The 25,955-nt window shown below is 47.3% G+C and overlaps 7 protein-coding genes across 13 annotated transcripts in view; 3 read left to right on the top strand and 4 right to left on the bottom strand.

The window, feature by feature from the left end:
• Positions 1-29: 29 nt before the first annotated feature.
• On the bottom strand, positions 30-7,862 carry LOC126570182 (putative fatty acyl-CoA reductase CG5065). Of its 5 annotated transcripts, none has more exons than XM_050227744.1 (6): positions 7,726-7,862; positions 2,146-2,833; positions 1,859-2,073; positions 1,453-1,783; positions 1,120-1,377; positions 30-1,034 (listed from the first exon to the last, which is right to left on the bottom strand). In XM_050227744.1, the coding sequence occupies exons 2-6, from the start codon at positions 2,784-2,786 to the stop codon at positions 851-853; spliced, it is 1,629 nt and encodes a 542-aa protein (XP_050083701.1). In that variant the 5' UTR covers positions 2,787-2,833; positions 7,726-7,862; the 3' UTR covers positions 30-850. The 5 variants fall into 5 exon arrangements, with proteins under 5 accessions (XP_050083701.1, XP_050083702.1, XP_050083704.1 ...); XM_050227745.1 differs by having other exon boundaries at positions 7,718-7,852; XM_050227747.1 differs by lacking the exon at positions 7,726-7,862 and adding an exon at positions 7,662-7,710.
• A 6,060-nt stretch (positions 7,863-13,922) lies between these two features.
• LOC126581267 (ATP-binding cassette sub-family B member 6) lies at positions 13,923-18,127 on the bottom strand. Of its 3 annotated transcripts, none has more exons than XM_050244802.1 (5): positions 17,856-18,127; positions 15,686-16,974; positions 15,442-15,617; positions 15,163-15,368; positions 13,923-15,076 (listed from the first exon to the last, which is right to left on the bottom strand). In XM_050244802.1, the coding sequence occupies exons 2-5, from the start codon at positions 16,899-16,901 to the stop codon at positions 14,113-14,115; spliced, it is 2,562 nt and encodes an 853-aa protein (XP_050100759.1). In that variant the 5' UTR covers positions 16,902-16,974; positions 17,856-18,127; the 3' UTR covers positions 13,923-14,112. The 3 variants fall into 3 exon arrangements, with proteins under 3 accessions (XP_050100759.1, XP_050100761.1, XP_050100760.1); XM_050244804.1 differs by lacking the exon at positions 17,856-18,127 and adding an exon at positions 17,494-17,512; XM_050244803.1 differs by lacking the exon at positions 17,856-18,127 and adding an exon at positions 17,044-17,116.
• Positions 18,128-18,233: 106 nt separating this feature from the next.
• LOC126580833 (uncharacterized) lies at positions 18,234-18,996 on the top strand. Its single transcript, XM_050244104.1, has 2 exons — positions 18,234-18,407; positions 18,468-18,996. The coding sequence occupies exons 1-2, from the start codon at positions 18,333-18,335 to the stop codon at positions 18,978-18,980; spliced, it is 588 nt and encodes a 195-aa protein (XP_050100061.1). The 5' UTR covers positions 18,234-18,332; the 3' UTR covers positions 18,981-18,996.
• Positions 18,997-18,999: 3 nt separating this feature from the next.
• Positions 19,000-19,887, bottom strand: LOC126580834 (mitochondrial import inner membrane translocase subunit Tim13). The gene is made up of 3 exons (XM_050244105.1): positions 19,527-19,887; positions 19,384-19,452; positions 19,000-19,298 (listed from the first exon to the last, which is right to left on the bottom strand). The coding sequence occupies exons 1-3, from the start codon at positions 19,629-19,631 to the stop codon at positions 19,200-19,202; spliced, it is 273 nt and encodes a 90-aa protein (XP_050100062.1). The 5' UTR covers positions 19,632-19,887; the 3' UTR covers positions 19,000-19,199.
• A 310-nt stretch (positions 19,888-20,197) lies between these two features.
• Positions 20,198-22,100, top strand: LOC126581242 (selenocysteine insertion sequence-binding protein 2). The gene is made up of 2 exons (XM_050244760.1): positions 20,198-21,162; positions 21,227-22,100. Exons 1-2 carry the CDS (start codon positions 20,318-20,320, stop codon positions 21,672-21,674), a joined length of 1,293 nt encoding a protein of 430 aa, XP_050100717.1. The 5' UTR covers positions 20,198-20,317; the 3' UTR covers positions 21,675-22,100.
• An 825-nt stretch (positions 22,101-22,925) lies between these two features.
• LOC126572802 (gustatory receptor for bitter taste 66a-like) lies at positions 22,926-24,686 on the top strand. The gene is made up of 3 exons (XM_050232443.1): positions 22,926-23,172; positions 23,253-24,436; positions 24,510-24,686. The coding sequence occupies exons 1-3, from the start codon at positions 22,926-22,928 to the stop codon at positions 24,684-24,686; spliced, it is 1,608 nt and encodes a 535-aa protein (XP_050088400.1).
• Positions 24,687-24,727: 41 nt separating this feature from the next.
• LOC126571222 (uncharacterized) overlaps positions 24,728-25,955 on the bottom strand; it is a gene marked incomplete at its 5' end in the record, with an annotated part of 19,346 nt that continues 18,118 nt past the window's right edge. The window contains one exon of the mRNA XM_050229562.1: positions 24,728-25,955. This exon is cut by the window's right edge and continues 167 nt beyond it.

Genomic DNA, 25,955 nt, shown 5'->3' with positions numbered 1-25,955 from the left:
GGTCCGTGCCGTACAATAATGCGTGTAAATTGTTGCTACCTTTTCTGTTTGTGTGATTCAAATAACGTTGCAGATAAGATAGGGAGGAATAGAAAGAGGAAAACGTTTACCCAACAAAACGAACACACTTTGAGTGTCTGAATAAATTGGCAAATTGAAGCACAAAAAATCTGAATGTTGCGTTATCGCTGTTTGTTCTGCTTTAACTGTCCGCAAGCGTGTGTTGCGTTCCAACTGGTAAGGTTGTAATAATCCACTTCCAGTTGAATAACAATGAAAAATAAACTGTTAAAAAAAACTTGATATCGATTTTTCTCGCATCATTTATGTTCTGAAAAGTGTTTCAATGCTAAAAGTACAGTTATCGACTGTTTCCGATGGTTTCATGAGGACAAAGTAAGGTTTTTTATCGGACTAATGGCGACTTCAGGTAACCGGTACGTTATTGCCAACAGCATTTACCACATTTGCTCAACTTCAATGCGAAAAACGTTTATTGACTATAAATTTTAACACAATACGGGTGCATAGCTTAAGGTTAACGAAAGGAAAATTGAGTATATTGCCACCGAACGCTACCCAGCTGCTGGCTAGGGTAAGCGATATGAAGGATAGCGTAGCCTGGTGTGCTTCGGATTCTGGCCCTAGATCGTGCCGCTCTACAAGGCCCTTGCCTGAGAGATGAAAGCAAAAAAGGGTAGCTACATGTGCCATACTATTTATGTAAGGTATGTGCACCGTGCCGGTTTGATTCACGAGCTAAACAAAAAGGTACATCTAACGATCGTCACTCCTTTTGGTTCGAACGCACGTTTTCCAACTCGATGTGCGAATGCTTGCTGGGCCGTAATCACAAGCCAACTCGACTGCTACCGGTGGTCGTATCATGCGCGTACATGCTAGCCCGCAAACGATCGATAACGGAATCAAACACAAACTGAATCGATCCGGTAACGACTTCAAAGTACGTCCGAACGAACCACAGCCCCAGCAGATACAGACCGATCTGTACGATTTTGTCCATGATGTAAAGCCTGGAAGATAAAGGGGAATAGTAAGAAACCGGCGCGCGTAGAGCTGCATCCGTAGGTCCCATCGCGATCGTCTACTTAAACTCACTTGCTCAATAGTTTCCGTGCCTTCGGCAACGTTTCCGGTGCCTCGTTCACGATGTACTGCCGTGCACCGAGTATGAAATCGTGCAAATAGGTCTGGTAGTTGATCTCGGTCACATCGCAGTAGAACCGTTTCCGATCATCCTCCGAAAGCCGTTGGTACAGGGATTTGAAATTGTTATTTTGGAAGATCCACTGTTTGGTCGTGTAGTACTGCAGTATCGTCAGTCCGCCCGATATTCGCTTCTGTACCTTTACGAGGCTGAAAGGTGAAAAGAGAAGAAGTGCATAAGTTGATCATCTCCAGCTTCGCTAATGCCACCGGAAGGCTACTCACAAAGGTTTACGGCGGAGGACAATCATCAGGAAATCGATCAGATAGGCGGGCAGGTAGTGGAAGAATATTACGCACAGCCAGTGGTAGAAGTAGTTGGATTTGATTGAACCATCCGGATACCAGAGAGCGAAACAGAACGGATTCTCGTACAGCACCTTGCGCCCGGTTTCCAGCACCTCTCCCCAGTTGATCGGATTGTCGGCAGAGGAGGTGAGATTGTAGTACATGACGTCGTCTTTCTTTGGGTTACTCATCCGCTCCTTGCCGACAGCGATTATCGCATTCATCGTTAAGTCCACCGGCATTAAATCGGCCAGGTATGACGGCTTACCTTTACATAAAAGCGACAGGTTAATATTTCAAGTTACTGAGCCCATGCCACTCTTTCTGCGAATAGTAAACTTACAGTGCATACTGCGGATCACACCACGGCCAGCACCGATCAACAGTCCGGTCGGTCCGTTCGTACCTTCACCCCAGCCCGGTAACGGTTCGCGCATCGCGGCCGTTACTATCGATGGACGGGCTATGGCCAGCGGTAGTTTTCCCCGATACTGATACACCATATCCTCCGTCAGGGCTTTCGTGTAGGCGTACGTGTTCGGTAGATTGTTGAGCAGCCTAGAGAGGGAATAATAAGGGATGGTGAGCATGTCATCGCATGGCAAAAGGTTGCCCTCCTCTGCTACCTACCTCGGTGTGATCAGGTCCAGAACGTTATCATCAAGCAGACGCACCATGTGCGAAATTCCTTCCGGGTTCTGTGGTGCCGGATAGTATTTCTCCTCCAGCACGGCCTCATTACATTGGCAGTAGGAAGTAGAGACATGGACGAACGAGACCAGCTTGCGCATCTGTTCCGCCAGCTTCAACACCCGTATCGTGCCGTTCAGATTGATATCGACCGCTTGACGGATGTGCTGATCGAAGCGCACGTTCGCCGCACAATGGAACACCATCTCCACATTGTCGATCAGCTCGCGGTGATCCGCTTCGCTTAGGCCGAGGCCCTCGCTCAGTATGTCACCGCGGATTAGATGAATCCGCGAAAGCCGATCGTCGTGCTTCTCGCGCACGTGATCAAACACAATGTTCCGGATGTACTCCTCCTTGCGCTGGCTCGGCTCGATGCCCTTCTTGGCGCGTATCAGCAGATACAGCCGGCCGATGTCCGCACAGTCACGTAATAGCTTCTCAACCATGATCTTCCCCATGAAACCGGTTGCGCCGGTAATGAAAATCGACCGGCCGGCATACGCTTCGGCTATGCTTGCCACACCGCCCGCTGCCTGCGGCATCATCAACTCCGTTTGCCCTCCTTCGTCCGCCATCATTCGTCCGGTCCGATGGCCTGGTGCTTGCGTTGATCAGATAGGGTGGTCTGCCAATTGAAAAGGCCAATCATTACTAACCAAATCAATATCAGACCAGTATGTTGAGTATGTTTGGTGATGAGCAATTTGCGGGTGTTTGCAGATTCGACTTGTAAGAAAAAAACCAACATTGATTTAATCCGCTATTGGCGATCACGAGAACCAATCCGATTTCCGATTTTCGTGTGGGATTCGACTACATTTTTGGCCCATCATTAGCACACAGCGCGGGCTTGATTTGAGTCACATATAAGCTAATAAATATATGGAAAGCTATATCCGAACCCGGATTTGGATTCAGGAATTTTGAAGAAACGGGTTTATTCCACTGCCCAGAACGAGGCGTTGGTTGAAAGTGAAACTATGTTGAGTTATTCTCAAAAGGGCACGTGGGGAGCCCTTGCTTGCGTGGGGTTTGCCAGCATGGCCAGGAATTCTATATATAGAGTACCACATCCGGGCCCACTGGTTAAGTATTTCTCAACCCACGATTCATTGCGGATTCCAGCGAACCTTATGGCTAATTTTTTTTCGTTTTTCTCCTAGTTTTACCTCGAATACTAATCGTTTTCTTATGCTAATCAGTCGATGCGATTTTTATTACTTGATTCCTGATGCATGCGTTTCACCACAGAAATAATCGCGAGTGCGACCCAATGATAAGATAATGCTATTCATCAACCTGCCCCTGGTCCTGTGTGTTCGGAGAAGTGTCTCTTGAGAAGCAAGACCTCGAAATTTAAATTATCGCTTGCCCCAGCCAGGAGGTAGAGCACGCAAAACGTAAATCTCGATTTGCTTTTCAACCTGACGGACTTCATCGCCAAATGTCCTTAACCAACTTGGCGAAATAACAAATTCGTGATTTAATCAGAATACGCGAGGCATTCAGAAGGAAATGTTAGCGGCGTCTGTGCCTTCGCGATCGCGCACGTGGTAGAGAACTCAAGACAATACCGTTATGTTAATGTGACACACAGCATCTGGCATCTAGATTCCACGCCGTCGTTTACTATCTCGCCGTCCCCTTTTTTTGGGTGGGGGAGGGGGCGTAGATAGTAAAAAGTGTTTTAAGCGTCATCACGTTGTTCCCTCACATACGCATTTTTATGTTTTCCAGTTTAAGGAGTGAAAAAAACAGTCTAACGGAAAGTGAAATGAAATGACTATCGTTGGACACATCGTTGAGCCTCTGTTTCTGCTTCGTACTTCTTTTCATCTGCCGCTTCCATTTTTGTGTTATATCAGGAGAGAGCTTAGCACAGTTTATGGCCCCCGCGGGATTGCATGACCGCCGCGGCTGGCGCACACTCTCTTACAACCTTTTGCAACAGGTGCGTACGACCCTGGGGCGATATCAATTGCGATCGTACCGAGTCTGGGGGGGGGGGGGGGGGGGGGAGAGTAGTGTAAGTGAAGCTAACAAACAAGTTTTATGATAATCTTAAGCAGTGGAGTTGTTTTTTTCATGCTGCTGCTGCTGCTGTTTACGGGGCGTTTAGTGGCAGACGAGAGGGCTTACACAATGAGGCAGCCTTTTAGTGCGAGTCCACCCTGACTAGCAGAGCGGAGGAACGTATGGATTAAGCAGCTAGGCAAGTTCTCGCGACCTGAAAGCTAGCGGAGGAGGTCAACGGCGTCAATCACCTCCTACTTACGAGATCGAAAGATGCTCATTTGCTAGAAACAATCATCTCCACAAACGTGCGCGTGTGGGCAATAGAGAAGAGATGCTGAGGAAAGCCCGTGCCCTGGCGTCCGTCTTTAGCGGCACGACCCACAATTATCGACCGATTACTGTGCAGTGTAAATATGCCAACCGCATCGGTAATCGCATATCGCTGCTGTAACCATGGTGCATCATCACGATACGCAGTGACACACGACGAGCAGATCGCGCGAAGGTACCGCAGGGCGTACCTTACGTTGCGTGTATCACCATTAACTCATTGCGTTACCAATCGGTGCTGCGTCTCTTGCGGTGGCGAAAATGGTGGGAAATCTTGAATCACGCATCAAGGGAAACGAGATGACAACGAAAATGATAAACGGCCAGCGATAAGAACCGCCACGGCCTTCAACATTGCCAACTGCACTCGATCGGGCCACGATCACGTGAGCAAAAGTGCCCCCTCCACCTTCCCCGGGATACCCGGTTATTCCCGTTTCGGCATCTCATGCTTTTCCTCAGCACCTGCACCGCGGTCGCGTCCGCGGCCAAATAATTGCATAAGTGGCGCATTGGAAATCGATGCGGTGAGCATCGAGATGCACGACCCGGCGCTGACGGCGCTCGTAGGTCCGTAATCGCGACAAGGTTAAGAAGCAGACTGGTTCCAAGATAGGCCAAGGTCGCTTTGCGATGATCGCACGCACGCACGCAGCCGGCTCGCTTGACAAGGTTGAACCAGTTTTATGGACTCCCATAGAATATTCATAATATTCGTATGCAGTTTGCTGGGCGCTCGCTTTCACGTGTGCCGGAAAAATTAATGATCGTTTATTGTGTCTTCTCAGTTCCTCACGTGGTTCAACCATACGAAGGTGGTCCCTGGTGGGCCCTGGGACGATGAGTTTATGAAGGGTAGCCACCCAGCGAGCATAAGGTTATGCATATGAAATGCATATAAATAGTTGACTTATGGAGCCGGCCAGCTGACCGCAGCGGTGGTGGCCATGTGTCCTTAGCAGTGACAGTGGCGGTACTGGTTTTGGAGTATCATCCCACACCCATAGCCCCACCCAAACGACCATACTCCTTCCCTTGGCCACCAATGCTCATCGATAGCGATCAGCGGCGTATGGCATGGTATCCTAAAGGTCAAATCCGTGAGCTTGGCATAGAAAACGCGATCACGTATGCTAATCGCCTTCCGAACAATGGTCGTTCACCTGTAGCTGGACACAACTGAAGACACAAAGACCGTAGACAAGGAGCTGCTCCAATAGACGATACGCACTTCGCCTGTCGTATCGGGTTGCCGTCCAACATACGGTGAGTTTTGTCGGCATAGGGTTCCAATAAATCGCTAGAGGACAGTCACACATGCTGGCTACCTCAGGGACACTGGATGGGGTTGAGGATCCAACAATCCGGTCTGGATGTTCTCGAAACGTTTCCCCCCGCAAATGTCGGCTGGACGCGACGTTAAGGAAGTAAGGGCGGCCAGTATCCGCATTGTTTGGTGGCGGGAACGGTAGCCCGGTTGGGATGTGATTAGAATACCTTTAATTTGGGACGTCGAACTGACTGTGTCCCCGAGTGGGTTGTTTGCCGAGTGATTGGGCGGAATGCGTAGCCTGTTTTAGGATTCAAGGCACGTCTGGCAATCGCAACTGAACGGCGCACAGTCAGCGCACCAACACTGGACAGATCGTTGGAGCAAGTGATAAGAACCTCTCTCGTTTGTGTTAAGATCACCGTCCAGCTGCAGATGCCTGCCTATCCAAGTGACGATGGACGAGCAATGGTCGCTTTCGTAATTGGCACAGCTTAATGAGGATCCCCAATTCTATGTAACCTTTGTTTCGTAATAACGTCACATGGTACGGTACTTCGCCTGGGGACGAATAATTACATCACTCGGGCGTACATTCGTACCTCCGTCAGTAATGATTGCCACACCTATCCTAGCGAGCAAAAGGTGAGTACAGTTGGCGATGATGAGCACAGACAGACCTTGCTTAAGAACCGCTCCTTCTCGTGGCACTAGGCGTTCGTGCTGGAGGTGATAAATTTGTCATTTGGGATGGACAAAACCACTTCACCACCCGGCTCCCCGAACCGGTGCCAGCGTACATTCGTGCTTTCGTTTCGCAATGCATCGTCATTCGCAATGCAATGTAATGTGTGCGAGCGACGATCAGATATCTTATATTCGATTTATACACAGGGTACCGACGCATGCAGCATGCAAATGCATTGCCGACCGCGATGCGGATGATCACAATGTGTTTGTCCCGTGCAAACGAAACGGAATTGGATTTGCCAGTTTGCGCTTAACACCGAGCTTGTAGGAAAAGCTTTGTTGAGGATTTTTCTGGGATTTTTTCGAATAATTGTATCGTTCTGTTTGGTTGTTTCCAAATCATCAAATACCACTTATAATGTTCTGCTCTACGTAATAAAGCATGAAGCATTCTGATGCACCCAGAAGAAAACATTCGACCCCAGAATCAATACGTGATTTGAATGCTAGCAACGTGTTGATGCTAAGTGTCACGCTTATGCACTATTATCTAAGTACTTTCGATTGGAAATGAAGATCTGTTTAGTATTTCTGGTAAAAAAAATCCTTCCATTTTGGCGTAGTGTTTGATATATTGATCAGTGCCAAAAAAAGAGTTTTCTTTTTTCCATTTCAACATAGTTTATAGTCTGCCATGTGGTTATTTTCTTTCTCTGAGTTCGCTTTTCACTTTCTTGTTCTAAATTAATGCACTTTACTAGACTTTATATAACTGAAACCAACGTAGTTGCTCCAGATTGTGCGTTTGATCGCCGCTAGTCCTTTTATGTTTGCAATTTAGCTTCCAAGCAAACAAATAGCCACACAAAAACACTAAAAGATAGATCGTTGATGATCAGGTTACGCTTACGGTTACACTAAAATCCGTTTCCCGTTCAGTATTTGCTTCTTTCTTTAACACTGATGCTGTCCATAGAATAAGCTATTTGAGAACACTTCGCTACACTACGTTTCACTTTTCACCTTCTAGCACCCTCGGGCACCACCCATGCATACGGCTAGCAGTAAAATACTGAAGCATTTGTTCACAGCAATGGTCACTTCCTAGAGAGCCACGCCACTGTTCGGGGAATCCAGAAACCCTTACCGGTGCAAAAAGTTCTTTGCCCACGAAACTTAAACAAACAAACAATGTGCACTAACGCGTTTACCGTCAACACTCTGATGAAAGCTCTCGAAAGCGGGAAGATACTACCGAGGGGTGGGGTGTATGTAGCACGACGAAAGGAACCTGCGCCCGATGACAACCGTTCCGAGAGACCATCGACCAGCGACTGAACGTTGCGCACCAGTCCGTGAATCAGATATAATCTGAGCTTGTCGTGACGATGCTGCTACCGAACTGCAGCAGCAAAAGGTGGCGAATGTTTGTAGGTTTGGCCAGATATCTCTCAGCTCCTCAGCACTCCTCCCTTCCCTGACAATTTCTGCTGTACCCCCTCCTCTTCCATTTTTACTGTAAGAGATTTTACCGAAGTGCAAACCACCCGCCTCCGGTGCAGAACTGCAGTCTTCCGGCCACGGGCATTGTGTCACCCCCTCCACCCGCTCGTGTATCCAATCCAAGCGCCTCCACACGGTCATGTGAGAAGTATGTGGCCCATTATTACGCGTTACTAGCTACTTTGGTGACTTGCCGTAGGGGACGGTGCGATTATGAGAACCTTGGATAGCGCGTAGAGCATCATCGAACGCGAGGCTCACGAGGGGATGCTCCCGGTGCTATACAGCCATCCTCTTTCACGGCCACGAAGCGAATGGACGGTAGCAGCATTCCCGAGAGAAGCTAATGATTACGTATCTGGACTTATACAGGTAAAGTAGATGACAAGCGAATCCAAAAACACACCATCAGCTGCTTCCAACTGCCCAATAACGGGCCAAAAATGTGACCAAAATGTCTCCAACGGTGGGCCCGGCGATGCCAGCTTGATCTTGACCTCAAAACGCGTGGCTTCGGTAGTGGTTTTTGGGTAGTAGTTCTGGGTCGTCTTCTTCACACTCGTCGTATCGCTTCGCCACCGGTTGTAGCAGTTCAGCGAAGCGCGGTTCGCTTCGATTTGTGATCGGTTCGGTTATCGGCGAAAAGGAAATATTAACACTTTGGCGGTGAATTCAGACGGACGCGCAATAAAGCTGCGCCTTAGCGGTGACGCTAATTCGTTTTGCGACAACTGTACTTAACAAGACCAAGTTTGATTCCGCAATAATAACGCATTTGGATTTTTGCGGAATATTTTTCGCGGAATCTGGGGTACATTAACTTAGCCCACAGAACGTGCGGTAAGAGGGAAGGAATACAATTTTTTCGTGACATTCATTTTTTAATTTTTTTTGTGACTGTTGATACGTTCAAGAATATTGTGTACAATTGGATCTATCGGGAAAAAAATTGAAAAAAATTATGTAGAGATCGCGTTCTTAAGAAACAGCGTGAAAAGTGTCCCTTTTTCCAACTTCAAAATACTAGCAAAATTCGATAAAATGGAACATTAAAAAAAACCTCGACGAGACCTACCTGGTTAAACTCAAAATTTAATAAAACATTACTGATTTATATATTTCAGTTGCCCCAATCACACGGCTACGATGGGCAATGTTTTTGGTCCGAATCAAGAGACTTGCGCGCTTAAGCGACGAACCTGTTTTGTTCGCTAATCAATCCGTCACCATCCATATCATTTTGGTGTGATCATTTTTTCGACGTTCAAATGCTACCAAAAATTTGAAACATTGGAAATTCAACAAAAAATACAACGGACAGATGACCCATCACGCAGCTACGATGGGCACCGGAAAACGTACCTTTCCGTAGACACGTCTTCCTAAATTTGATGCCACGGATGAAGTTTTCAACAAAACTTCCCCAAAACAGAACCAATCATTCTTAAAGAGTTGTATTTTAATATGATATTCACTTGAAAAAAAAGTAGTAAGGTTTCTTCACAAAAAATCATCAAATATAAGCTTTTTTTTACCCGAATTAACCCAGGGCCCCCGTTAAGGGATAGTCAAAAGAGTAAACTAACTGGTTTTCTGTTAATTGATTCTAGCGTAACGACGAGGTATTATTCTCGCAGGACATCGGATGCAGTTGTGCAGGATCCGGGTAGTTAATGGTCTCAGTCGATAACCTCCTTGAAATGTGGTATTGTTTCTCGTGCACCTACTTTCCCTTTCTAGTCTTGCAAGTGCCCGCTTCTGAGGGCCAACAAGTATGGTGCTGTTGAGGTGACTGTCATGCGAAAAAAGTACATAGTAAGAAGGTCGCCAGAAGTTCCCGTGTCCACTTTATCGCTGCGTCTGGATATTCAATGTCGAGTTTTTTTGTTGTTTTTAAAAAATCTGTCCCTTTGCAATGTGTGCAAAACGAGTTGAAGTGATACGTGTTTTTCGTCCATACTCGAACTGGCCTATGTCGTGTGCATCCTGTTCGTATTTCTCTAGGACCTCACCTAGTGATAACGCGAGTATACAGCAATACTTACTCAGAGTGTTCTCTGATGTACTCGGATTCGTCGCTCAATAGGAAATTTATAGTTACAGCAAACATAATAATAAGTATGTTTGCTGTAACTATAAATTCATGTTTGGAAAACAAGCATATAGTTTACTAATACTACCGTTTTTTTTTTGCTGTTACAATACATTTTATACAACAATTATCAACGTTTAAAAGCTAAAAGAGATGAAAAAACACTGACCTAGACAACACAACGTAAATAATGGTACCGAACAGTACGCTCTTACACCAAGGCCCCATTACTGTCTCGGCTAAGACGTCCTACTAACCTTTATCGAGCCGTTCGTTCGTTGCAGACGTACCATCGTCAAGCCGGTTTCATCATTACAACGGATGAACCAGCACCAGCAAGGATAGTGCCTCCTTCGGTGTTGCAGAATACCGGCGTACCATCCTTTAAATGCCCGTACGCCTTTTATTTGTTCGAGGGATTGAAATCAATTACACAAGAATGGCCACCATAAGGCCCATGGTTAGACAACCACCCTCTCCCGTCTATTCTTAATCGTGTGGTCGCGAGTAAATAACCGGGTATGCGGTCAATTTTCCGCCCATTATTGTCTGTGGCATGGCGTATGGTATCATCGCAGGAGATCGCACTAATCATCAATCATGCCCCCGATACGTCTGGTTTACACGAAGGAATGGACCACCGGTTCTACTCTGTGCATCTTGCATCGTGCAATGCAAGGGAATGCCACGGCCGCGCTAAGATCCCTTAGTTTCACTTTTGCTTTCATCACTCACCGTGCAGTGACCGGATTGTTTGCGGTCGCAAAAGAACGCAGCGTTGTGAACTTTCAATTAGATTTTACTGTTCGCGATGCAAATAAGCTCGCCATCCGCCGGCAAGGCCACTGCACTCCATATTATGTAATGCCCGGTACGACCAACCGGTGAACAATCGATTCGTTCGAAGTGACTGTAACATAGCCGGCAATGACTGCCAGAGCCCGGACTTATCATACGAAGACAGAGGAAGGAACACTGCACATCTTATGTGATGACTCAAAACAAGCATTAAGTCACACACGTGGCGGACGTTGAATGGAAAACTGGCAGCCTGACCTTGCGGTTCGAGTTTCGGCGCACCTAAGGGAAGGGAAATTCCATTCCATTCCCTGTCTAGCCCCTCCACCGGATGATGAGTGGACGAGCAGGTGAGCGATGAGGTCATTTTGATGATGCACACGAGAACTACCCAGAAACGGCGTGTACCATCCAGTCGTGCTGGTGCATTGCGCCGATTAAAAATAATTAAAGTGCAACGATATCGTTGCACACTGCTCACTGTCCGGCAATGGAAACCGAGCTTCTGGTACAATCCATCCGTCTCCTGTAAGATCCACCTACGAGTGCAACATTGCGTCCTTCAAGTATCTTTGATCTTTCCTTCGCACATGACGAGCTGCTTTACGAGTTACTGACGGTACGGCTGTCACAAGAACAGCGAACGGAGCCCTCAACAGAAGGTGATTGTTTCCGTTCAGTTCAAGAGTCAGTGTGTCGAGGAAACGTTGAGATGTTGAGGCAGGTTGGAGCCGTTGTGCACCTGCATCGATCGCCATAATAATGCTTGCCATGCCCTATGAGCCATGAGGAGTTCTAGAGGATCGCGTGTGCATGGGGCATGGGTAGAACGTTATAAAAACATAACATTTATGACTCTTAGTCTAGTTAAGCATCGAGGACACGAGCAATCGTTACACATTCCCCGGCCATTATTAGCCGGGTGGTCGTTGCAATGTCTTGCGGCTCTCTTCGGTTACGTTATAGCGACCATCACCGGGAGACACCTTAGCCGAGCCGAATTTCTCTTGCAGAACCGAACTGCTGGCAACAATAAATATATCATTTTGCATAATGTGCTCAACACCATGCGGTTGCCTCATAAGCACCCAGCACCCAGGCCCAGTACCGGCACCTAGAGTGCACACCTATTATATCCGGAAACCGGTCCGGTCCGTGCGCCACGGTGTGAGAAACCATTAGGTCATGTGCACCGTGATGGCTTTGCAGATCATTAATCGGTACGCTCTGGCACCCAGGAATTGCATGGGGGGGAGTACCTGTTCTTGCTAGGCCCATGCAGGCCGTTATTGTTTCGAAGCTCGAAATCACCGCAAACCCAGGAAAATCGGCAAACTTTTCGACAGTCTCGGTGTCACGCGCGGCAGACACGTAATTAAATCGTAGCGCCATACTTCTGCCCACAATGCCGGTCTTACCACGGTGCCACTTCTAATGCAGCGCACCCCCGACTGTGTCTTTTGGTGGCGCAACAATGCACTTTGTCAATTTGGTTTGATGGGCCCACGCGTTACACGCGTTCGTTTGTTCGTTCGTACGTTAACGGCCAGCAACGTTTGTAGCAGCAGTGTTGGTTGCGTTTCATTGATAACAATAACTCGTTCTTTTTGTAGAATAAAAAAAAAGCACAGCTTCATCTCCATCATTATCAACCAGTTTTCCAAACTGGAAACAGCCTTCAAAAAGTCTGGTCACGTAAGCAGTATCTTCAATGTCATGAATTGGTCTCGATCTCGTTTTCGGACGTACCATGTAGATTCGATGTGTAATGAGCTTTTTGCTGTTGTGCAATTAAGGTGTATGTTGGAGGGATCCAAGGTGAAGACCAATTTCGTCGAAGCCACGGAGCCGCGCTACATGAAGGATGACTTTGACTTTGGGCAACAGAATGGGGCAAAAAGGGAACGAATTGCGATCCAGTTTGATGCATCACGGACCCTGACCTACACTAACAGTGCGTGTCGTGAACGTCGTATACTAAAAACAGTCGTGTGAATCTTAAAATAAATGCTAGTTTCCACCGATTATCGACAAATTTTCTAAGTTAAGCAAAGAAAAATAATACACAAGTACAATAATTCTTAAAATACAAGCATCTCCAATTATTCCACTCAACGCGAGTAGGTTTAGCTCATAAATCAGTTGATCAAAATCATTAAACGCAGGAACGGAAGGGAAATTTCGAACTCAACATTCATGAGTAAAAACATGTTTTTTTAAACTACGTTATGATTTGCCCGTTGGAGTGGGGGCCGCGTACGTTTAACATCTTCGTTTTGACCCCGACCATTTCGTTTTCGTTGGATATAGAGAAGTTCGATCGGTCGGTTGGGATAAGAGAATCGACGGGCAACCTGTGCTCGATGCAGGCATTAGGTCAACACCGCCATCGCCTTTACTCTGGACAATATATAACACAAGAATTTCTACCTAATATTGAAGGTTGGGCAGGTCTACTTGGTAGATTTTGATTAAATTGGTAGGTTTCTACAAATGACTGGAAACCAAAAGATGACTGCGTTAATTCGTTCGATAGAGAGCTGCGATAGGTACTGGAAATCGAGAAAAAAATGGTGGAGCCAATATATTATAAACATACATTTATTGTTTTTTAACACTAACATTATGACATCAACTTTTATTGCAGTGGATAGAATTTGCATAGAGCACCCATGTTGCTCATAGCGACAAGCTAGGAACATTTCTCCCAAACGCGCTTTTCTCTTTAATCTTTGTTAGGGACCTCTCCAGCTCTTTATTGTCAGTAAAAAAAAACCACCCCTGGCATCTTTAAGGCAGCTAATTTTAAAATGTGGTACAAACCAATTTGCAAGAAGGATTTAAAATGGATTAGTTTTTTCCTGATTCGGTCGCCCTGAATGGTCACTAACTATCGTACCGACCTTTATCGGGGTATGCGTTCCACTGTGAACCAATGGGCCTCTTCGCATTAACCAAATAAAACTAATGGGGAACTATTTTTTTTCTCCAATAATGAATTTACTGGACGAACAATTTCTGATTTGATTTTTTATTTGTACGTTTAATGTTGGTCGGTAATTCGTTTCTTCTCGAAACGAACCATAATTCGCCTGTATTAGTAGCTCTCTATCGCTATCACAAATCATTCATCACGATAAGTATGAAGATGACCAAAACGTTCTCCCTAATGCTATCACTCGTACCAGCTTATGTCTGCGTGGTATTACTGGTGTTTGTGATGAGGGTGCGAGGCTGGTGCTGGTGGTGCTGCGATTGCTGCCACTTTATTGGGTGTTCCATTGGCCGTTCCATTAGGCACTTCGGTGCTAGCTTCCGTGGCGTTTGATCCTAGTTCCAGGTTTTTCAACTGTTGATTCCACATCTCAGCGTACACACCGTTTCGTTCTAGCAATATATCATGCCGGCCACGCTCCACAATCGAGCCCTCCTTTAGCACTACGATCTCATCTGCGTGAATAATCGTGGACAAGCGGTGCGCTATGATGAGAGTGGTCCGGTTAGCGCACACCTTTGTCAGGGCCGATTGTATGTTGCGTTCAGTTTGCGTGTCAAGCGCACTGGTCGCTTCGTCCAGCAGCACTATGGAGGGCGCCTTCAGGATCGTTCTGGCGATCGCTACACGTTGCTTCTCGCCACCGCTTAACCGTAAACCTCGCTCACCAACCTGCGTCTCATATTTCTCCGGAAAGTTGAGAATGCGCTCATGTATGTCTGCACTGCGGGCCGCCATAATGACGTCAGCTTCCGGTGCTCCAACGCGACCGTACTGAATATTGTACAAGATCGTGTTGTTAAACAGAACCGTATCTTGCGGCACAACTCCGATCGCTTTACGCAACGAAGCCTGTCGAACCGTTTTGATGTTTTGCCCATCTACCGATATCGATCCGCTATCCACGTCATAGAAACGGAACAAAAGACGCATGATCGTGCTCTTGCCTGCACCGGAAGGTCCAACGATGGCGACAGTTTTACCGGCCGGTACCGTGAAGCTAACGTTACGCAACACGAAGCGCTCGGCATTGTATCCAAAAGTGACATCGTTAAAGTCGATACCTCCACGCACTACGGCCAAATCACCTGCCCCTGGCGCATCCAGCACTTCCTGCTCCTCGCGCATCAGATCGAACATATTTTCCATATCAACAAAGTTCTTCTGGATCGCGCTGTTGAAGATCACAGGTTGGAATATAAGAGATTTAATTAATGGCCACTGTCGCGACTGCAGCACTTGTCGTAGCATTTCACTTACCGATAGAAAGTACCGAACCAATTCAATGGAACGTAAAGCTGGATGATGTAACTGGCAAACAGTACGTAGTCTCCTACGGTCAAACCATCGTGGTACACGACTAAATAGGCACAAAGCAACGATCCGGCCAGCAGTCCACCACAAACTATGATGTTTTGCATTGTATTCAGTATATTGAGCGTAATGTTTGAGCGCCATTCTTCCTCCTGGGTGTGAATGGATGAAATCGTAAGTTAATGCTGTTCGCGATGGCATGTCTGTAGATAAGCAAACACTTACCTGAAACTTGAGAATGGACTCCCGGTAAGAGTCCACCTCGTACTGCTCCGCACCATAGTACTTGACCGTTTCAAAGTTGAGTAGCGAGTCGACGCTGCGTGCCTTTTGCTGATTATCGGCAAGGTTCATACGCCGCTGGAACTTTGTACGCCACTCGGTAACCATGATAGTGGCCACTAGAACGATACAAATTTCGATTTGGTCCAGAATGGTGAGATTTGGGGGTAAATCATCAACTTCTTACCTATGTACAGCGTCATCGTAATAAACACGATGAATCCGAACCACCAGTTGAAGGCCGTAATGAAGAACACAACCGCAATCAGAATGTCCACGATGGTCGGTGCGATCGAGAATAGGATGTAGTTCAACAGATTGTTAATGCTGTCCGTACCACGGTCCATGACGCGCAGCACTTCGCCCGTCTTGCGGTTCAGATGCCAACGTAGCGACAGACTATGCAGATGACGGAACAGTTCGACCTCGATTTCACGCGTCGTGTACTGCTGAATGCGAATCCAGAGGAAGCTGCGCAAGTTGTTGAGTAAGCCCATCGATCCAGTGCCACCTCCCTGAAGGAACTTGAACCCGACGTACAGCAGTATCCAGTCCCACCGGAACAGAGGAGGCTGGACGGAGAGACTGTCCACTATCTTCTTGTTGTAGATCGGTACGAACAGATTGATGACGCGTCCGGCGATCAGTAGCACGAAGCAAAAGATGACACGGAACTGCAGAACGACATCCTTTTTAGGCCACAGGAATGGCATTAAGGTACGCATTTTGCTCCAGGAATTGCGAAACGTCGACTGGTTTTCGTTTGGGCGCGTGTGCAGATTCTGATATTCCTCGCTGCGCATAGTCGATGTGATGGCCGGTGCTTTCAGCCCGATCACGAACAGCATCATCGTAACGAGATAGCGAACCACGAACAAACCGAATTCGACTCGATCTCTGAGTGTTTCAAGCCGGAACCAACCGTCGCCGTAGTTCAGGTTAACGAACGCAATGTTCTGCGTAATGAAGAGCATCGTCCAGAACAGGAGCAGTACCACTCCATGGCCTGCTGTGCGTGACGTCGGTAGCTGGTAGTGGCGCTCTTGTACCAGCAGCACAATCGAGAACGGATACGCGAACAGGGCTACTGAGATGGACAGTATCATGAAGCCGTACACTTGAGCAGGTTCTAGGACAAACCCTTCCAAAACGAAGCGTGCCACCGTAAGCAGCGGCAGCAGGATGAGCAGGAACACTTGAAAGTTGTACAAGCGCGACTTGCGTATTTCCACCGGATCTACCTCGGTTGCATAGCGACGGTACATGATCAGCTGCCAGGTGCCACAAAGCAGCATAAAAGTGCCGATCGTTCCCATAGCCACCGTATCCATGAAGCACTGCGATATGCCATGGTTGAACCAGATTACGTCCATAGACGTATCATTAGGACAGAATTGCATCATTTCGTTCGGTTGATCGACGTTTTTAACGTCCCAGGCTTAGAGATGTGACCCAAAAAACCGATTATTGGTGATGCTGCAATGAAACCAGAGAAGAAAAAAGTGAATCAAATGGTCAGTTCCAACATTATCCACTGGCGAATACTGGCAAGAACATTGATGCGGGATTCCCGTCAGTGAAGCCGCTCCGTCGATAACGCAAACCTGTCCACCGTAGACTCTTATCATGTGCAACCTGTGTTGCAATCGACGGCAGTAGCATCAAGCAAGTATCACCGGCATGAATGGCTTGGGCCGTTGGGCAATACACGTTGCCACGAACGTTTCAAATGCAAGATCAAGGGCAGATCGGTGAGCTAATTAACGCCATTGGGTCGGTGTTCCAAATCACGCTATTGTGGTGCAACGAGTCAAGTTCAAAGGTGATCCTATCTGCAGCACGTAACTGCAAATCAGCAAATTTGAATTATCTACATAATGTACAGCACGTTCTGTGGAACGGTCGGTGCCACTTATCAGTCTGCTGTTAAAACGAGGATTAAGCAGTAAAGTGGCAACATCGTACACTATCACGCTTACGCATTGAGCACTTTACCATAGGCATTTCACCATGATAAGAGATATCACATATCAAAGATCTGCCTAAACTAACGTAGCACCAACTGTTGCACGCACGGTTCGAACTGAGTCACTCGGGGCAGGGAAATGAGTTGAACCGCAGAAAGGAGGACTCCATATCGGAATCGCCGACTCCTCCACCGAGACTCATAGCTGTGACAAGACAAACTAGATACGCAGAAGCAGTAGTCCCGACGCCCCATGTTACATCACGGTGACAATGCTTTCTCCGTCGAAATTTAATTAGCCAAACCGGAACTACGAACCCGTTAGCATACAACCATCCGGCCACTATTTGAGGTCGAGAAAATAAACTAAAGAGCGAATAATTATGCTTACATGTTTGGTAAAACTACTGTTTTCACACTGCAACCTCTTATCGTCCTGCCGCGGATAAAACTAGTAGGAGCAAGCACACACGGAAACAAGTGGACTCCTGGGTCCTGGCTTTAGCTCGAGTCTCGCACCGGAACCACTAGCGAAAGATAATGCTGATCCACCGGTTGTTCACACATATTTCACTGCACGCCGAGTGAAGATCGGCTGGAAATTGGAGAAAGAATTTGGAAAGAATCGCTGAAGAAAATGCAGAAAAAAGACGATGACATTCAAAACAACCGTCTGACAGCTGATTAAGCGTTAGAGTGTTTCTACATTGCGCGAAATATTTTCTTTCGTCTTGGCAGTGAAAATTTTCGCGCAATGTAGAAACACTCTTACTGGCGGTCTGTTTGTTTTGCCGGAAAAGGACACGCGAAAAAGGAAGCCGCAGTTGGCGTCGCAGGATAAGAACGATTTTTTTTTAACTTGAACACGATGGACGAGGATCTGGAATTCCGAGACATGGTGCTGAAAAAGCTGGAAGAGAGTGGCTCATTGTTGAGCATTAAGGTAATTCCGGCCAGCTGTAATCGTCACCGGAAATTCAAAAATCAAACTCCCATTTTTCAGGCAAAATTACGCGCTTTGCTGTACCACATAATTGAGAACGAACGCCAGTCGGTGGGTGATCAGCAAAGTAACGAAAGCGACATCACCTCCAGCAGTACATTTGATAAAGGCACCGAAACACAACTGGACAACAAAGCGCTAGCCTTGGAGTTGGTTCTGGAAATGCTGACGAGTCTGAATCTGCAGTACACAAAACAGGTGCTATGCTCGGAAGCCGGCTACACCCGGACCGGTACAGCCACTCGCGAATCTCTCTCCCGACAATTGGGCCTGAAGACGACGACGAATGATGCTGTTGGTGGTTCTGCGGAAAATTCCCACGATCAGCCTCTTTTGGTGACGCTGATTGAACGGCTGCGAGGAGAAGCTGCCGAAAACAGTTCCGAAAACGATAGCATCACCAACGACCAACCTTCCATCGAACGGGACTGCACGGGCACGGGCACGAGCACAGGCACGAAAACGGAGCACGCCGACACTGCGAGCAATCAGGACGGGGAGACCAATCCGTGAAACCGTACGCGACACTTCCTTGGTATCTTCGACAAGTCCGTCTGGGTATGATTTATTGGCTAGTGTGAGGGTTTATGAACTCGAACAAACGTCCCGTCGTCCACCGTTCCCGATAATAAACGCTGAAAGGTAATGCAAGATCGACGCCGACGAATGAGACTAAGCGTAGCGCACTGTTTAATCATAGCTCTGGTTCCGCCACCACCCCGGAACACGGTCTTATCCTTTGTACTGTTCTTGCTGGACGCGCTGCATGAGCGATCGGGAGACGACATTCCAGGAGTCCATAAACCGGTCCATGCACATGGCGATGCATTTCTGCAAAGAAAAAAAAAATCCAAGGAAACATCAAACCATGATCACGAACTGCAGTCATGTTTCCTGGAAAGGCGCGGCCACACACCTGCTCTGAGCTGTCCAAGTCCTGTCCTGGTTTGCCTACGCACTTTTTAAAACATTTCTCGGTCATTTTCTGAAAAGAACGGACAACATTAGAGAGACAGCGCCGGTTGTGATGGTCAAGTTGGCTGGGAGAGCGGGTCGTACGGTCACTAGCTCCTGAGCGTTGGCTATCGCAATTTTCTGCTTAATTGTCGTCATCAACTCATCCTTTTGGGAAGAGGAAAGGTTTTCCAGCGATACGTTATCCATGGTCACAGTACTCGGTGTAAAAGTCCCTGTTTATTCGGGGAAAACGAAGGAAAATCGCCGCAAGCGTGCTCCGTGTTGTGTAATCCAGAAATCGCGCACACACAAAAAAGTCAATCAGCAAAAATACACCGGCTGCCCGTTTATGTGGCCAGCTGCAGCACTCTAGCAGCCTTTTAACGATGATTTTCCGAAGATTTTCCTATGATTTTTGTTGTTCGCTGTGTCCTTAACCAATAGATTACTTTGCCGTTGCGCTTGAGACCATTTCGTGTATGAATTCATCTGTTTAGTTAAAAAACCTTGACCGCCTCCGCTGGATTTGTTTCGTCAGGGTTGCTTCACATACCAGCACGATTGGATCCGCTTTTCAGTTTTATTTTAATCTATTTAGTAAACTAATGGCATTAGCTGTTGGTTGGTTGTTGGTTGATCTTACTTGTAATTTCATAATTTGTTTGTTAAACATTTTCAGTATTTGAGAGCTTTCGGTGGCACTGTGCGTGAAGGAATCCTCCGGCTGTGGTTTGAACCCTTGGGAGGTGTCAAAACCCTGGCAGGATGAAAAAGTTTGCCTCCCCCAAAAAGGGTGGAAGGATAATGATTGTGAAAGACTGAAGTGCGCCCGTTTTGCAACGATGATAAGCAGCAATAGCAGCATTACCAATAGCAGCAGTTAGGAGACAGAAATGGTGCCAACGACAACGATGATGGCCAACGCCAACGGTGCTGGCTACGGCGGATCCGCCGGAAACGTGGTGCCCCAGGCGGGCCAAACTTCGTCCTTTGGTGGACCGCCGCTGTCGGAGGGGGAGAAACTTTCCGCCCGCAAGGCGCGTAAGGAGGCGGAGCGGCAGAAGAAGCAGGCCAAAAAGTACGAGGAGCAGCTGAAGAAGATTCGCGGTCCGAAAAGCCAAAAGTTGCAGATCATCGACGAGAGCTTCCTGGAAAAGTACCAGAACGTGCAATCGCTACCGCCGGGGCCCACCCTGAAGACAAAGAAGCGCTCCAAGAAAGCTCCCACCGATGTGGTGCAGATCAATCTATCGGAATGCATCCGCGAACAGCTGGCCGGTGGTGACCGGACCGAGCACATACCGATCGTACCAATCGTCCCGATCGTGCCGCAGCGACCGATGCTGGTCCTGCACAAGGGTAAGCAGCGCGAAGTGCCAAAGGAGAAGAAACCTACACGACTGAAGAAGGACATACTGAGAAGCCGTTCGGAAAAGTCCGCTGCCGTTGGCGTTGAAGCAGAAACCGAGCAATCGGCTGAGGGAGGATCAGCACCATCGACCTCTGGCGGTCCCGTTGGCGGTGAGCCCACTTTGGAGGTGGTCAAGCCTAAGCAAGTGCATGAACAGCCGCCCCTGGTGGATTCACCGTTCTTGAAGGCCATCGAACGGTGCTGCATCAACGATGGTCCACCACCGAGCAACCGCGAGTCGAGCGAGTACCAGAACGGGTTTCCATCGCTTCGCACGTCCATGTCACTTAAATCATCGGCCCATCGGCATTCGAGGAATTTTCGACCGTAAGTTGTGACCGCTCACCGACGGCCGTTTACCGTAGTAATCAACGTATGCCCTTTCTTCCAGGTACTGCGATCATCTCATTACGGATGATCTGCGTGATCTAGCCGAAGAGGTGGTGGTGAAACTGTTTCAGTTTCAATCGAAAGCATACGCCAAGAATCCCATTAAGGCCGTCAGCAACAAGCGGTTCGTGGTCGGTTTCAACGAGGTACAGAAGCATCTTGAGCTGCGCAAGGTACGTTTGGTATTAATAGCACCCGATCTTGAACCGAACGAAACGATCGATCAGCTGGTGGGCAACGTGAAACTGCTGTGCCGCCAGAACCAGGTACCGTACCTGTTTGCGCTAAAGCGCAGAAAGATTGGGTTTCATTTGCTAAAGAAAGCCCCGATTAGCTGTGTCGGGATGCTGAGCTATGCCGGGTGCGACGATACGGTCAAGCGGATGCTGGAAATCGTCGAGCAGGAACGCACAAATTATCGCATTCAGATGAGCGTCGGAGCAACTTGAAATGTTGGGAGCAATAAGGTGCCGCTCGATCGTACGGTTAACCTCGGAGGGTTCCATCAGCTGGGAACCTTAGAAGTGAGATGCATACTCTAGTCATTCCATTGCGTGGACGTGCGTGTAGTGGAGGTTTTTCCGCCAAACCAACCCCCTTAACGACCTCAGTCCCAATCCCTCTTCCGAACGAAAACTCCTAGTCAGTTGCAGCCTACTTCTTCTACTAGTACCAGTACTACTAGCGCAAGCATGTCTATCATCCTTATAAATGTGAGTGTTATCATCCATCAAGGCCACGGTGGTGCACCACCGTTGGCGATGTGCGCGATTCTCAATTGTTGTACGGCAATGTGTGCAAACCCTTATTTTATGAAATAACATAATAAACGTACCAGTACCGAAATCCATTAAAATGGATGCATTTAAACGTAACGTCAAGGGTGTCCTTGTTCTCTCATATTTTCATTTTTTAGAAGATTTCTGTTACCAACAGCATCTCAGTAACTTACGCTCAGGGAGGGAAGATCGTAGCAACCTGGGACCTCGTCATTATTCTTTAGATTGATGAAAAGTGAAATAGTAACTTATTTGACTAAAATAAGCATTACAATAGGATAATGCGCCTACGGAGAGTCTACTTATCATACATTTGACCGATTCATTAATGTACAGCAGTCTGTTTTTCTTTCCTAGTAAAAAAATGCCATCTGTTTTTGGGGGAAAATAGCAAGCCATGCACTCAATGCTAGGTTTTTTTTTACGTGTTTACCCAAATACATTTCTGCTCAAAACGAAAGGATCTCTTTGGAGCTATCCTTACTCGGGAAATAATTCCATTTGTATGATCATACTACTCATACTACTACGCCGTAGAGTGGCTAATGGTTTTCCATCTATCCCATAGATAGTTTGAAATTCATGTACGATCATACCTCCGTAACTGCGCCATTCCTTAATGTCCCACGGACCATCAATATAAAGGATGTTAAACATGCATTTTCCCTAAACATCACGCTACATGGTGGGTCAACAAGTAGTTGAGGCCAACATTAAAATCAATTTGCTAATGATAACTTCCTTTTTAATATATGATGAGTCCTGTCCGGTGGCAGGTTGATGAATGGTTGTAGCGTTGTGGCCGTCACCTGTCGACGCCACTTCCAAAGCAGAGGGTTAGTTCTAGCGTAATCCAACCCGCATAATCACAATCGCTCCGATACTTGTGCACGACAAATGGTACGGAAGGTGAAAGACAAAATGTCCAATGGTGTTTCTACTGGTGGTGGTGGTGGTGGCGGCGCCATGTTGGAGGCTTTGCGCGACCTGTTTTACGTGTCTGCCATTTTTGGCGTCATTCCCCTTTCGTTGCGAACGTTTTTCAAGCGACGGGTACTGCAGCTGTCCATCAGCGGTAACGTGTGGATCGTCTGTAACATGGTCGTGTACACGGCCCTGTACCACGTGGCTACTACCAACTACATTAAGGACGACTGGGGATCACAAAGTAAGTGCGAAGAGATGGACCACTCGCTGGTCAGCGTACTCTAGCTTTACTACTTCTTTCGTATCCTTCACGTACGACAGAAACGTTGACCAATGCGATCGGCATCTTCATCATCTACATGGAACCGCTAATGATGGGTATCGACATGGTATCCTGTATGATCAATCAACGGCGACTGATCGAGTGTTTTGAGCGGCTGCACCGAGTCGATACGAAGCTGACCGGTGAGGGAATTCCCCTGAACAACCAACAGCTGAGACGCATCACCATGGTGCTGGGTTTTTTGGTGGTTCTCTTCGAGGTGGTAATCACCGGATACAGTTTCGTGGAGTTTGAGCAAGACTTTACGTTCGCGTCGTCGATTTGGTTCATAACCACCATTCCGACCGCTCTGAACTCTGTCTGTCGCATCTGGTTCATCATCCTGGTGCACGCCATCCGCCAGCGCTTCAATGCGATGAACGAACACATGAACGAAATTGCCCAAGGTTTGCAGCAGTTCAAGGATCAGCAGCAGGGCCACCAGGAGACCGATCCGTACGATGTTCCGCTGGACTATCTGGAGCGAGAGATTTTCACCGTGTACACGCAGCGGAAGGCACAGTTTGCCGTGACGCCACCGAAGAAGCAAAAGCAATCGTCGGCCAAGATAATTCAGGTGAAACCATACGAAGCCGGCACGAAGCTCTCTGCCACGCCGCTGCGCGCCAATAGCAACGCCATCTACCCAACCGGTAAACCGGACGGGTTGGCAGTGGTGGGAGCGGCTGCCCAGCAGTTCCTACCGACAGATATCCGCCAGCGTCCGAAGATTGACCAGCGGATGGATAGTAAGCTCATACTGATCTGCCGTACGCACGACGAGCTGTGTGAGATCGGGAAGATTGTTAACCGCATGTACAGCGTGCAGATGCTCGTAGCGATGGCCCACGGGTTTGTGGCCATTACGGCGCAGCTCTACTTCCTGTACTGTGGGCTGACGGGCCAGGAAGTACCGATACTGTTCCGTTCGGCACAGGTGCTACTGCTGTCGCTAACGTACGTTTGCTATACGGCGCTCAAGTGTGTGGTGCCCATTTTTGTGTGCTGGAAAACCAAAACCGACTCTCGGCGCACCGGCATCGAGATGCACTATCTCGCCAACGTGATCGACGAGAGCCACTACTACGAGGTCGTCAATCATCTTTCGCTGAAGCTGCTGAATCATCATCTGAACTTTAGTGCCTGTGGATTCTTTGATCTCGACATGACTACTCTCTATGCGGTACGGCGATGGCGCTGCCCAAGTAGCTTGAGTACTTATGCGCATTGTGATTTATTTTTCTATAACGTTGCAGATAACCGGAGCCGTCACGAGCTATTTGATCATTTTGATCCAGTTTAACTTAGCCGCCATTCAGAAGACCACTGGCAACGCAACCCTCACTACCAACGCTAGCTCCACCACGACTGCGCTGGCTCTTATCGATGGTGTCAGTACGGCATTGACCACTTACTCGAGCCGTAATCTCTAGACCACCCAACAAGAACCCCCTTAAGCCAGGTTTTCATAAGCATCATTGTTTATTTCATCATAGTTCATGCAAATCAGTACATCTAGGTTAAGTATGCTGCTGCATGCTGTTGGATTGTTGATTGGTTTTACCTCTTCCGCGCCCTCATTCTGTTTCTGTTCGGTTTTGCTAGTAACGTTGCTCTCATAAGCTAGCATTTAAATCTTTTGTTAATGTTATCTGCGCAGTACCCGGCGTGGTACTGCGCCTACTTTGACTTATGTTATGTTTTTGAATGTATGTTTGTGTATGTATATTCAAGGATTTTTGTGTTTTTCTGCCTTTTTTTCCATTTTTTTTTGTTTATTTTATTTTCAATTTTCTTTGGATAACTGTGTGTCTTTTGCTGGTTTAGTTTATTTTTTCTGTTCCGCTTACTTTCATTAAAATAGCTAACTGGTTTGCATTTTGTCCTTATCTTTCTTGTTTCTTGTCTCCTATTATTATTCCCTTCGAACGATCTTTCCATTCGGGCCTGGCCGAATCGATTAAAGTGGGATGTGTGAGAAAGAGAGTCGACGGAGGGAGAGAGAGAGAGAGAGAGATTAATCTGGATAATTACGATCATTCATCGAAAGTTTTGTAAAATTTAGCTATAACATCACTGCACCGTACTTTTGCAACAATTTATCGCAACATTTAATCGGTTGGTTGTTTTTTTTCTTCTTCTTTTCTTCCGGGGAACAAATATACACATCGAGCATTATCGGCTACTCTCCTTGACTGCATTTGTTGTTTCTCTGACGCCTGACGCCTACAAAACTGCTGCGCTTACACTCCACCCCTTTTCACCAACAGCGGGGATCGGTCATCGGTTGGCCGCTTATCGGAAAGAACATTTACCGCGTATCGCGCATTTCTAAAGCGTTTTGGTCTCATCACACGCATATCTGTGACGGCCGGCAAGCGATGTTGTTAGCGAAATCATATCAGCGAAGCGACAAACCACACCAAACATACACACGAAGCGTACAAACACACACAAGCTTTCTGGTATCTTTTGGAATCAATCAGATGTATGTTAGAGCGGTGGTTCGCCATTCCTGCCCATCTTGCAATGCCCATTATCGCTGAAGAAGTAGAAATACTTCCATATGAGCTAATAGCAGAGCCACTGCCACTGGACTGCTGAAGGCTGGATCATTTCTGTTTGTCTGTCTTTAAAAGCATTGCGAATCACTCATTAAGCGGCGAATTGGATTGGAGAGGCGTTCACAAGTTATGCATCGA

The sequence above is a fragment of the Anopheles aquasalis genome, chromosome 2 (genome assembly GCF_943734665.1).
Source record: "Anopheles aquasalis chromosome 2, idAnoAquaMG_Q_19, whole genome shotgun sequence".
NCBI classification, from domain to species: Eukaryota; Metazoa; Arthropoda; class Insecta; order Diptera; family Culicidae; genus Anopheles; species Anopheles aquasalis.
The sequence above is the reverse complement of the archived record's forward strand: the minus strand, read 5'-3'. Positions and strand labels throughout refer to the sequence as shown.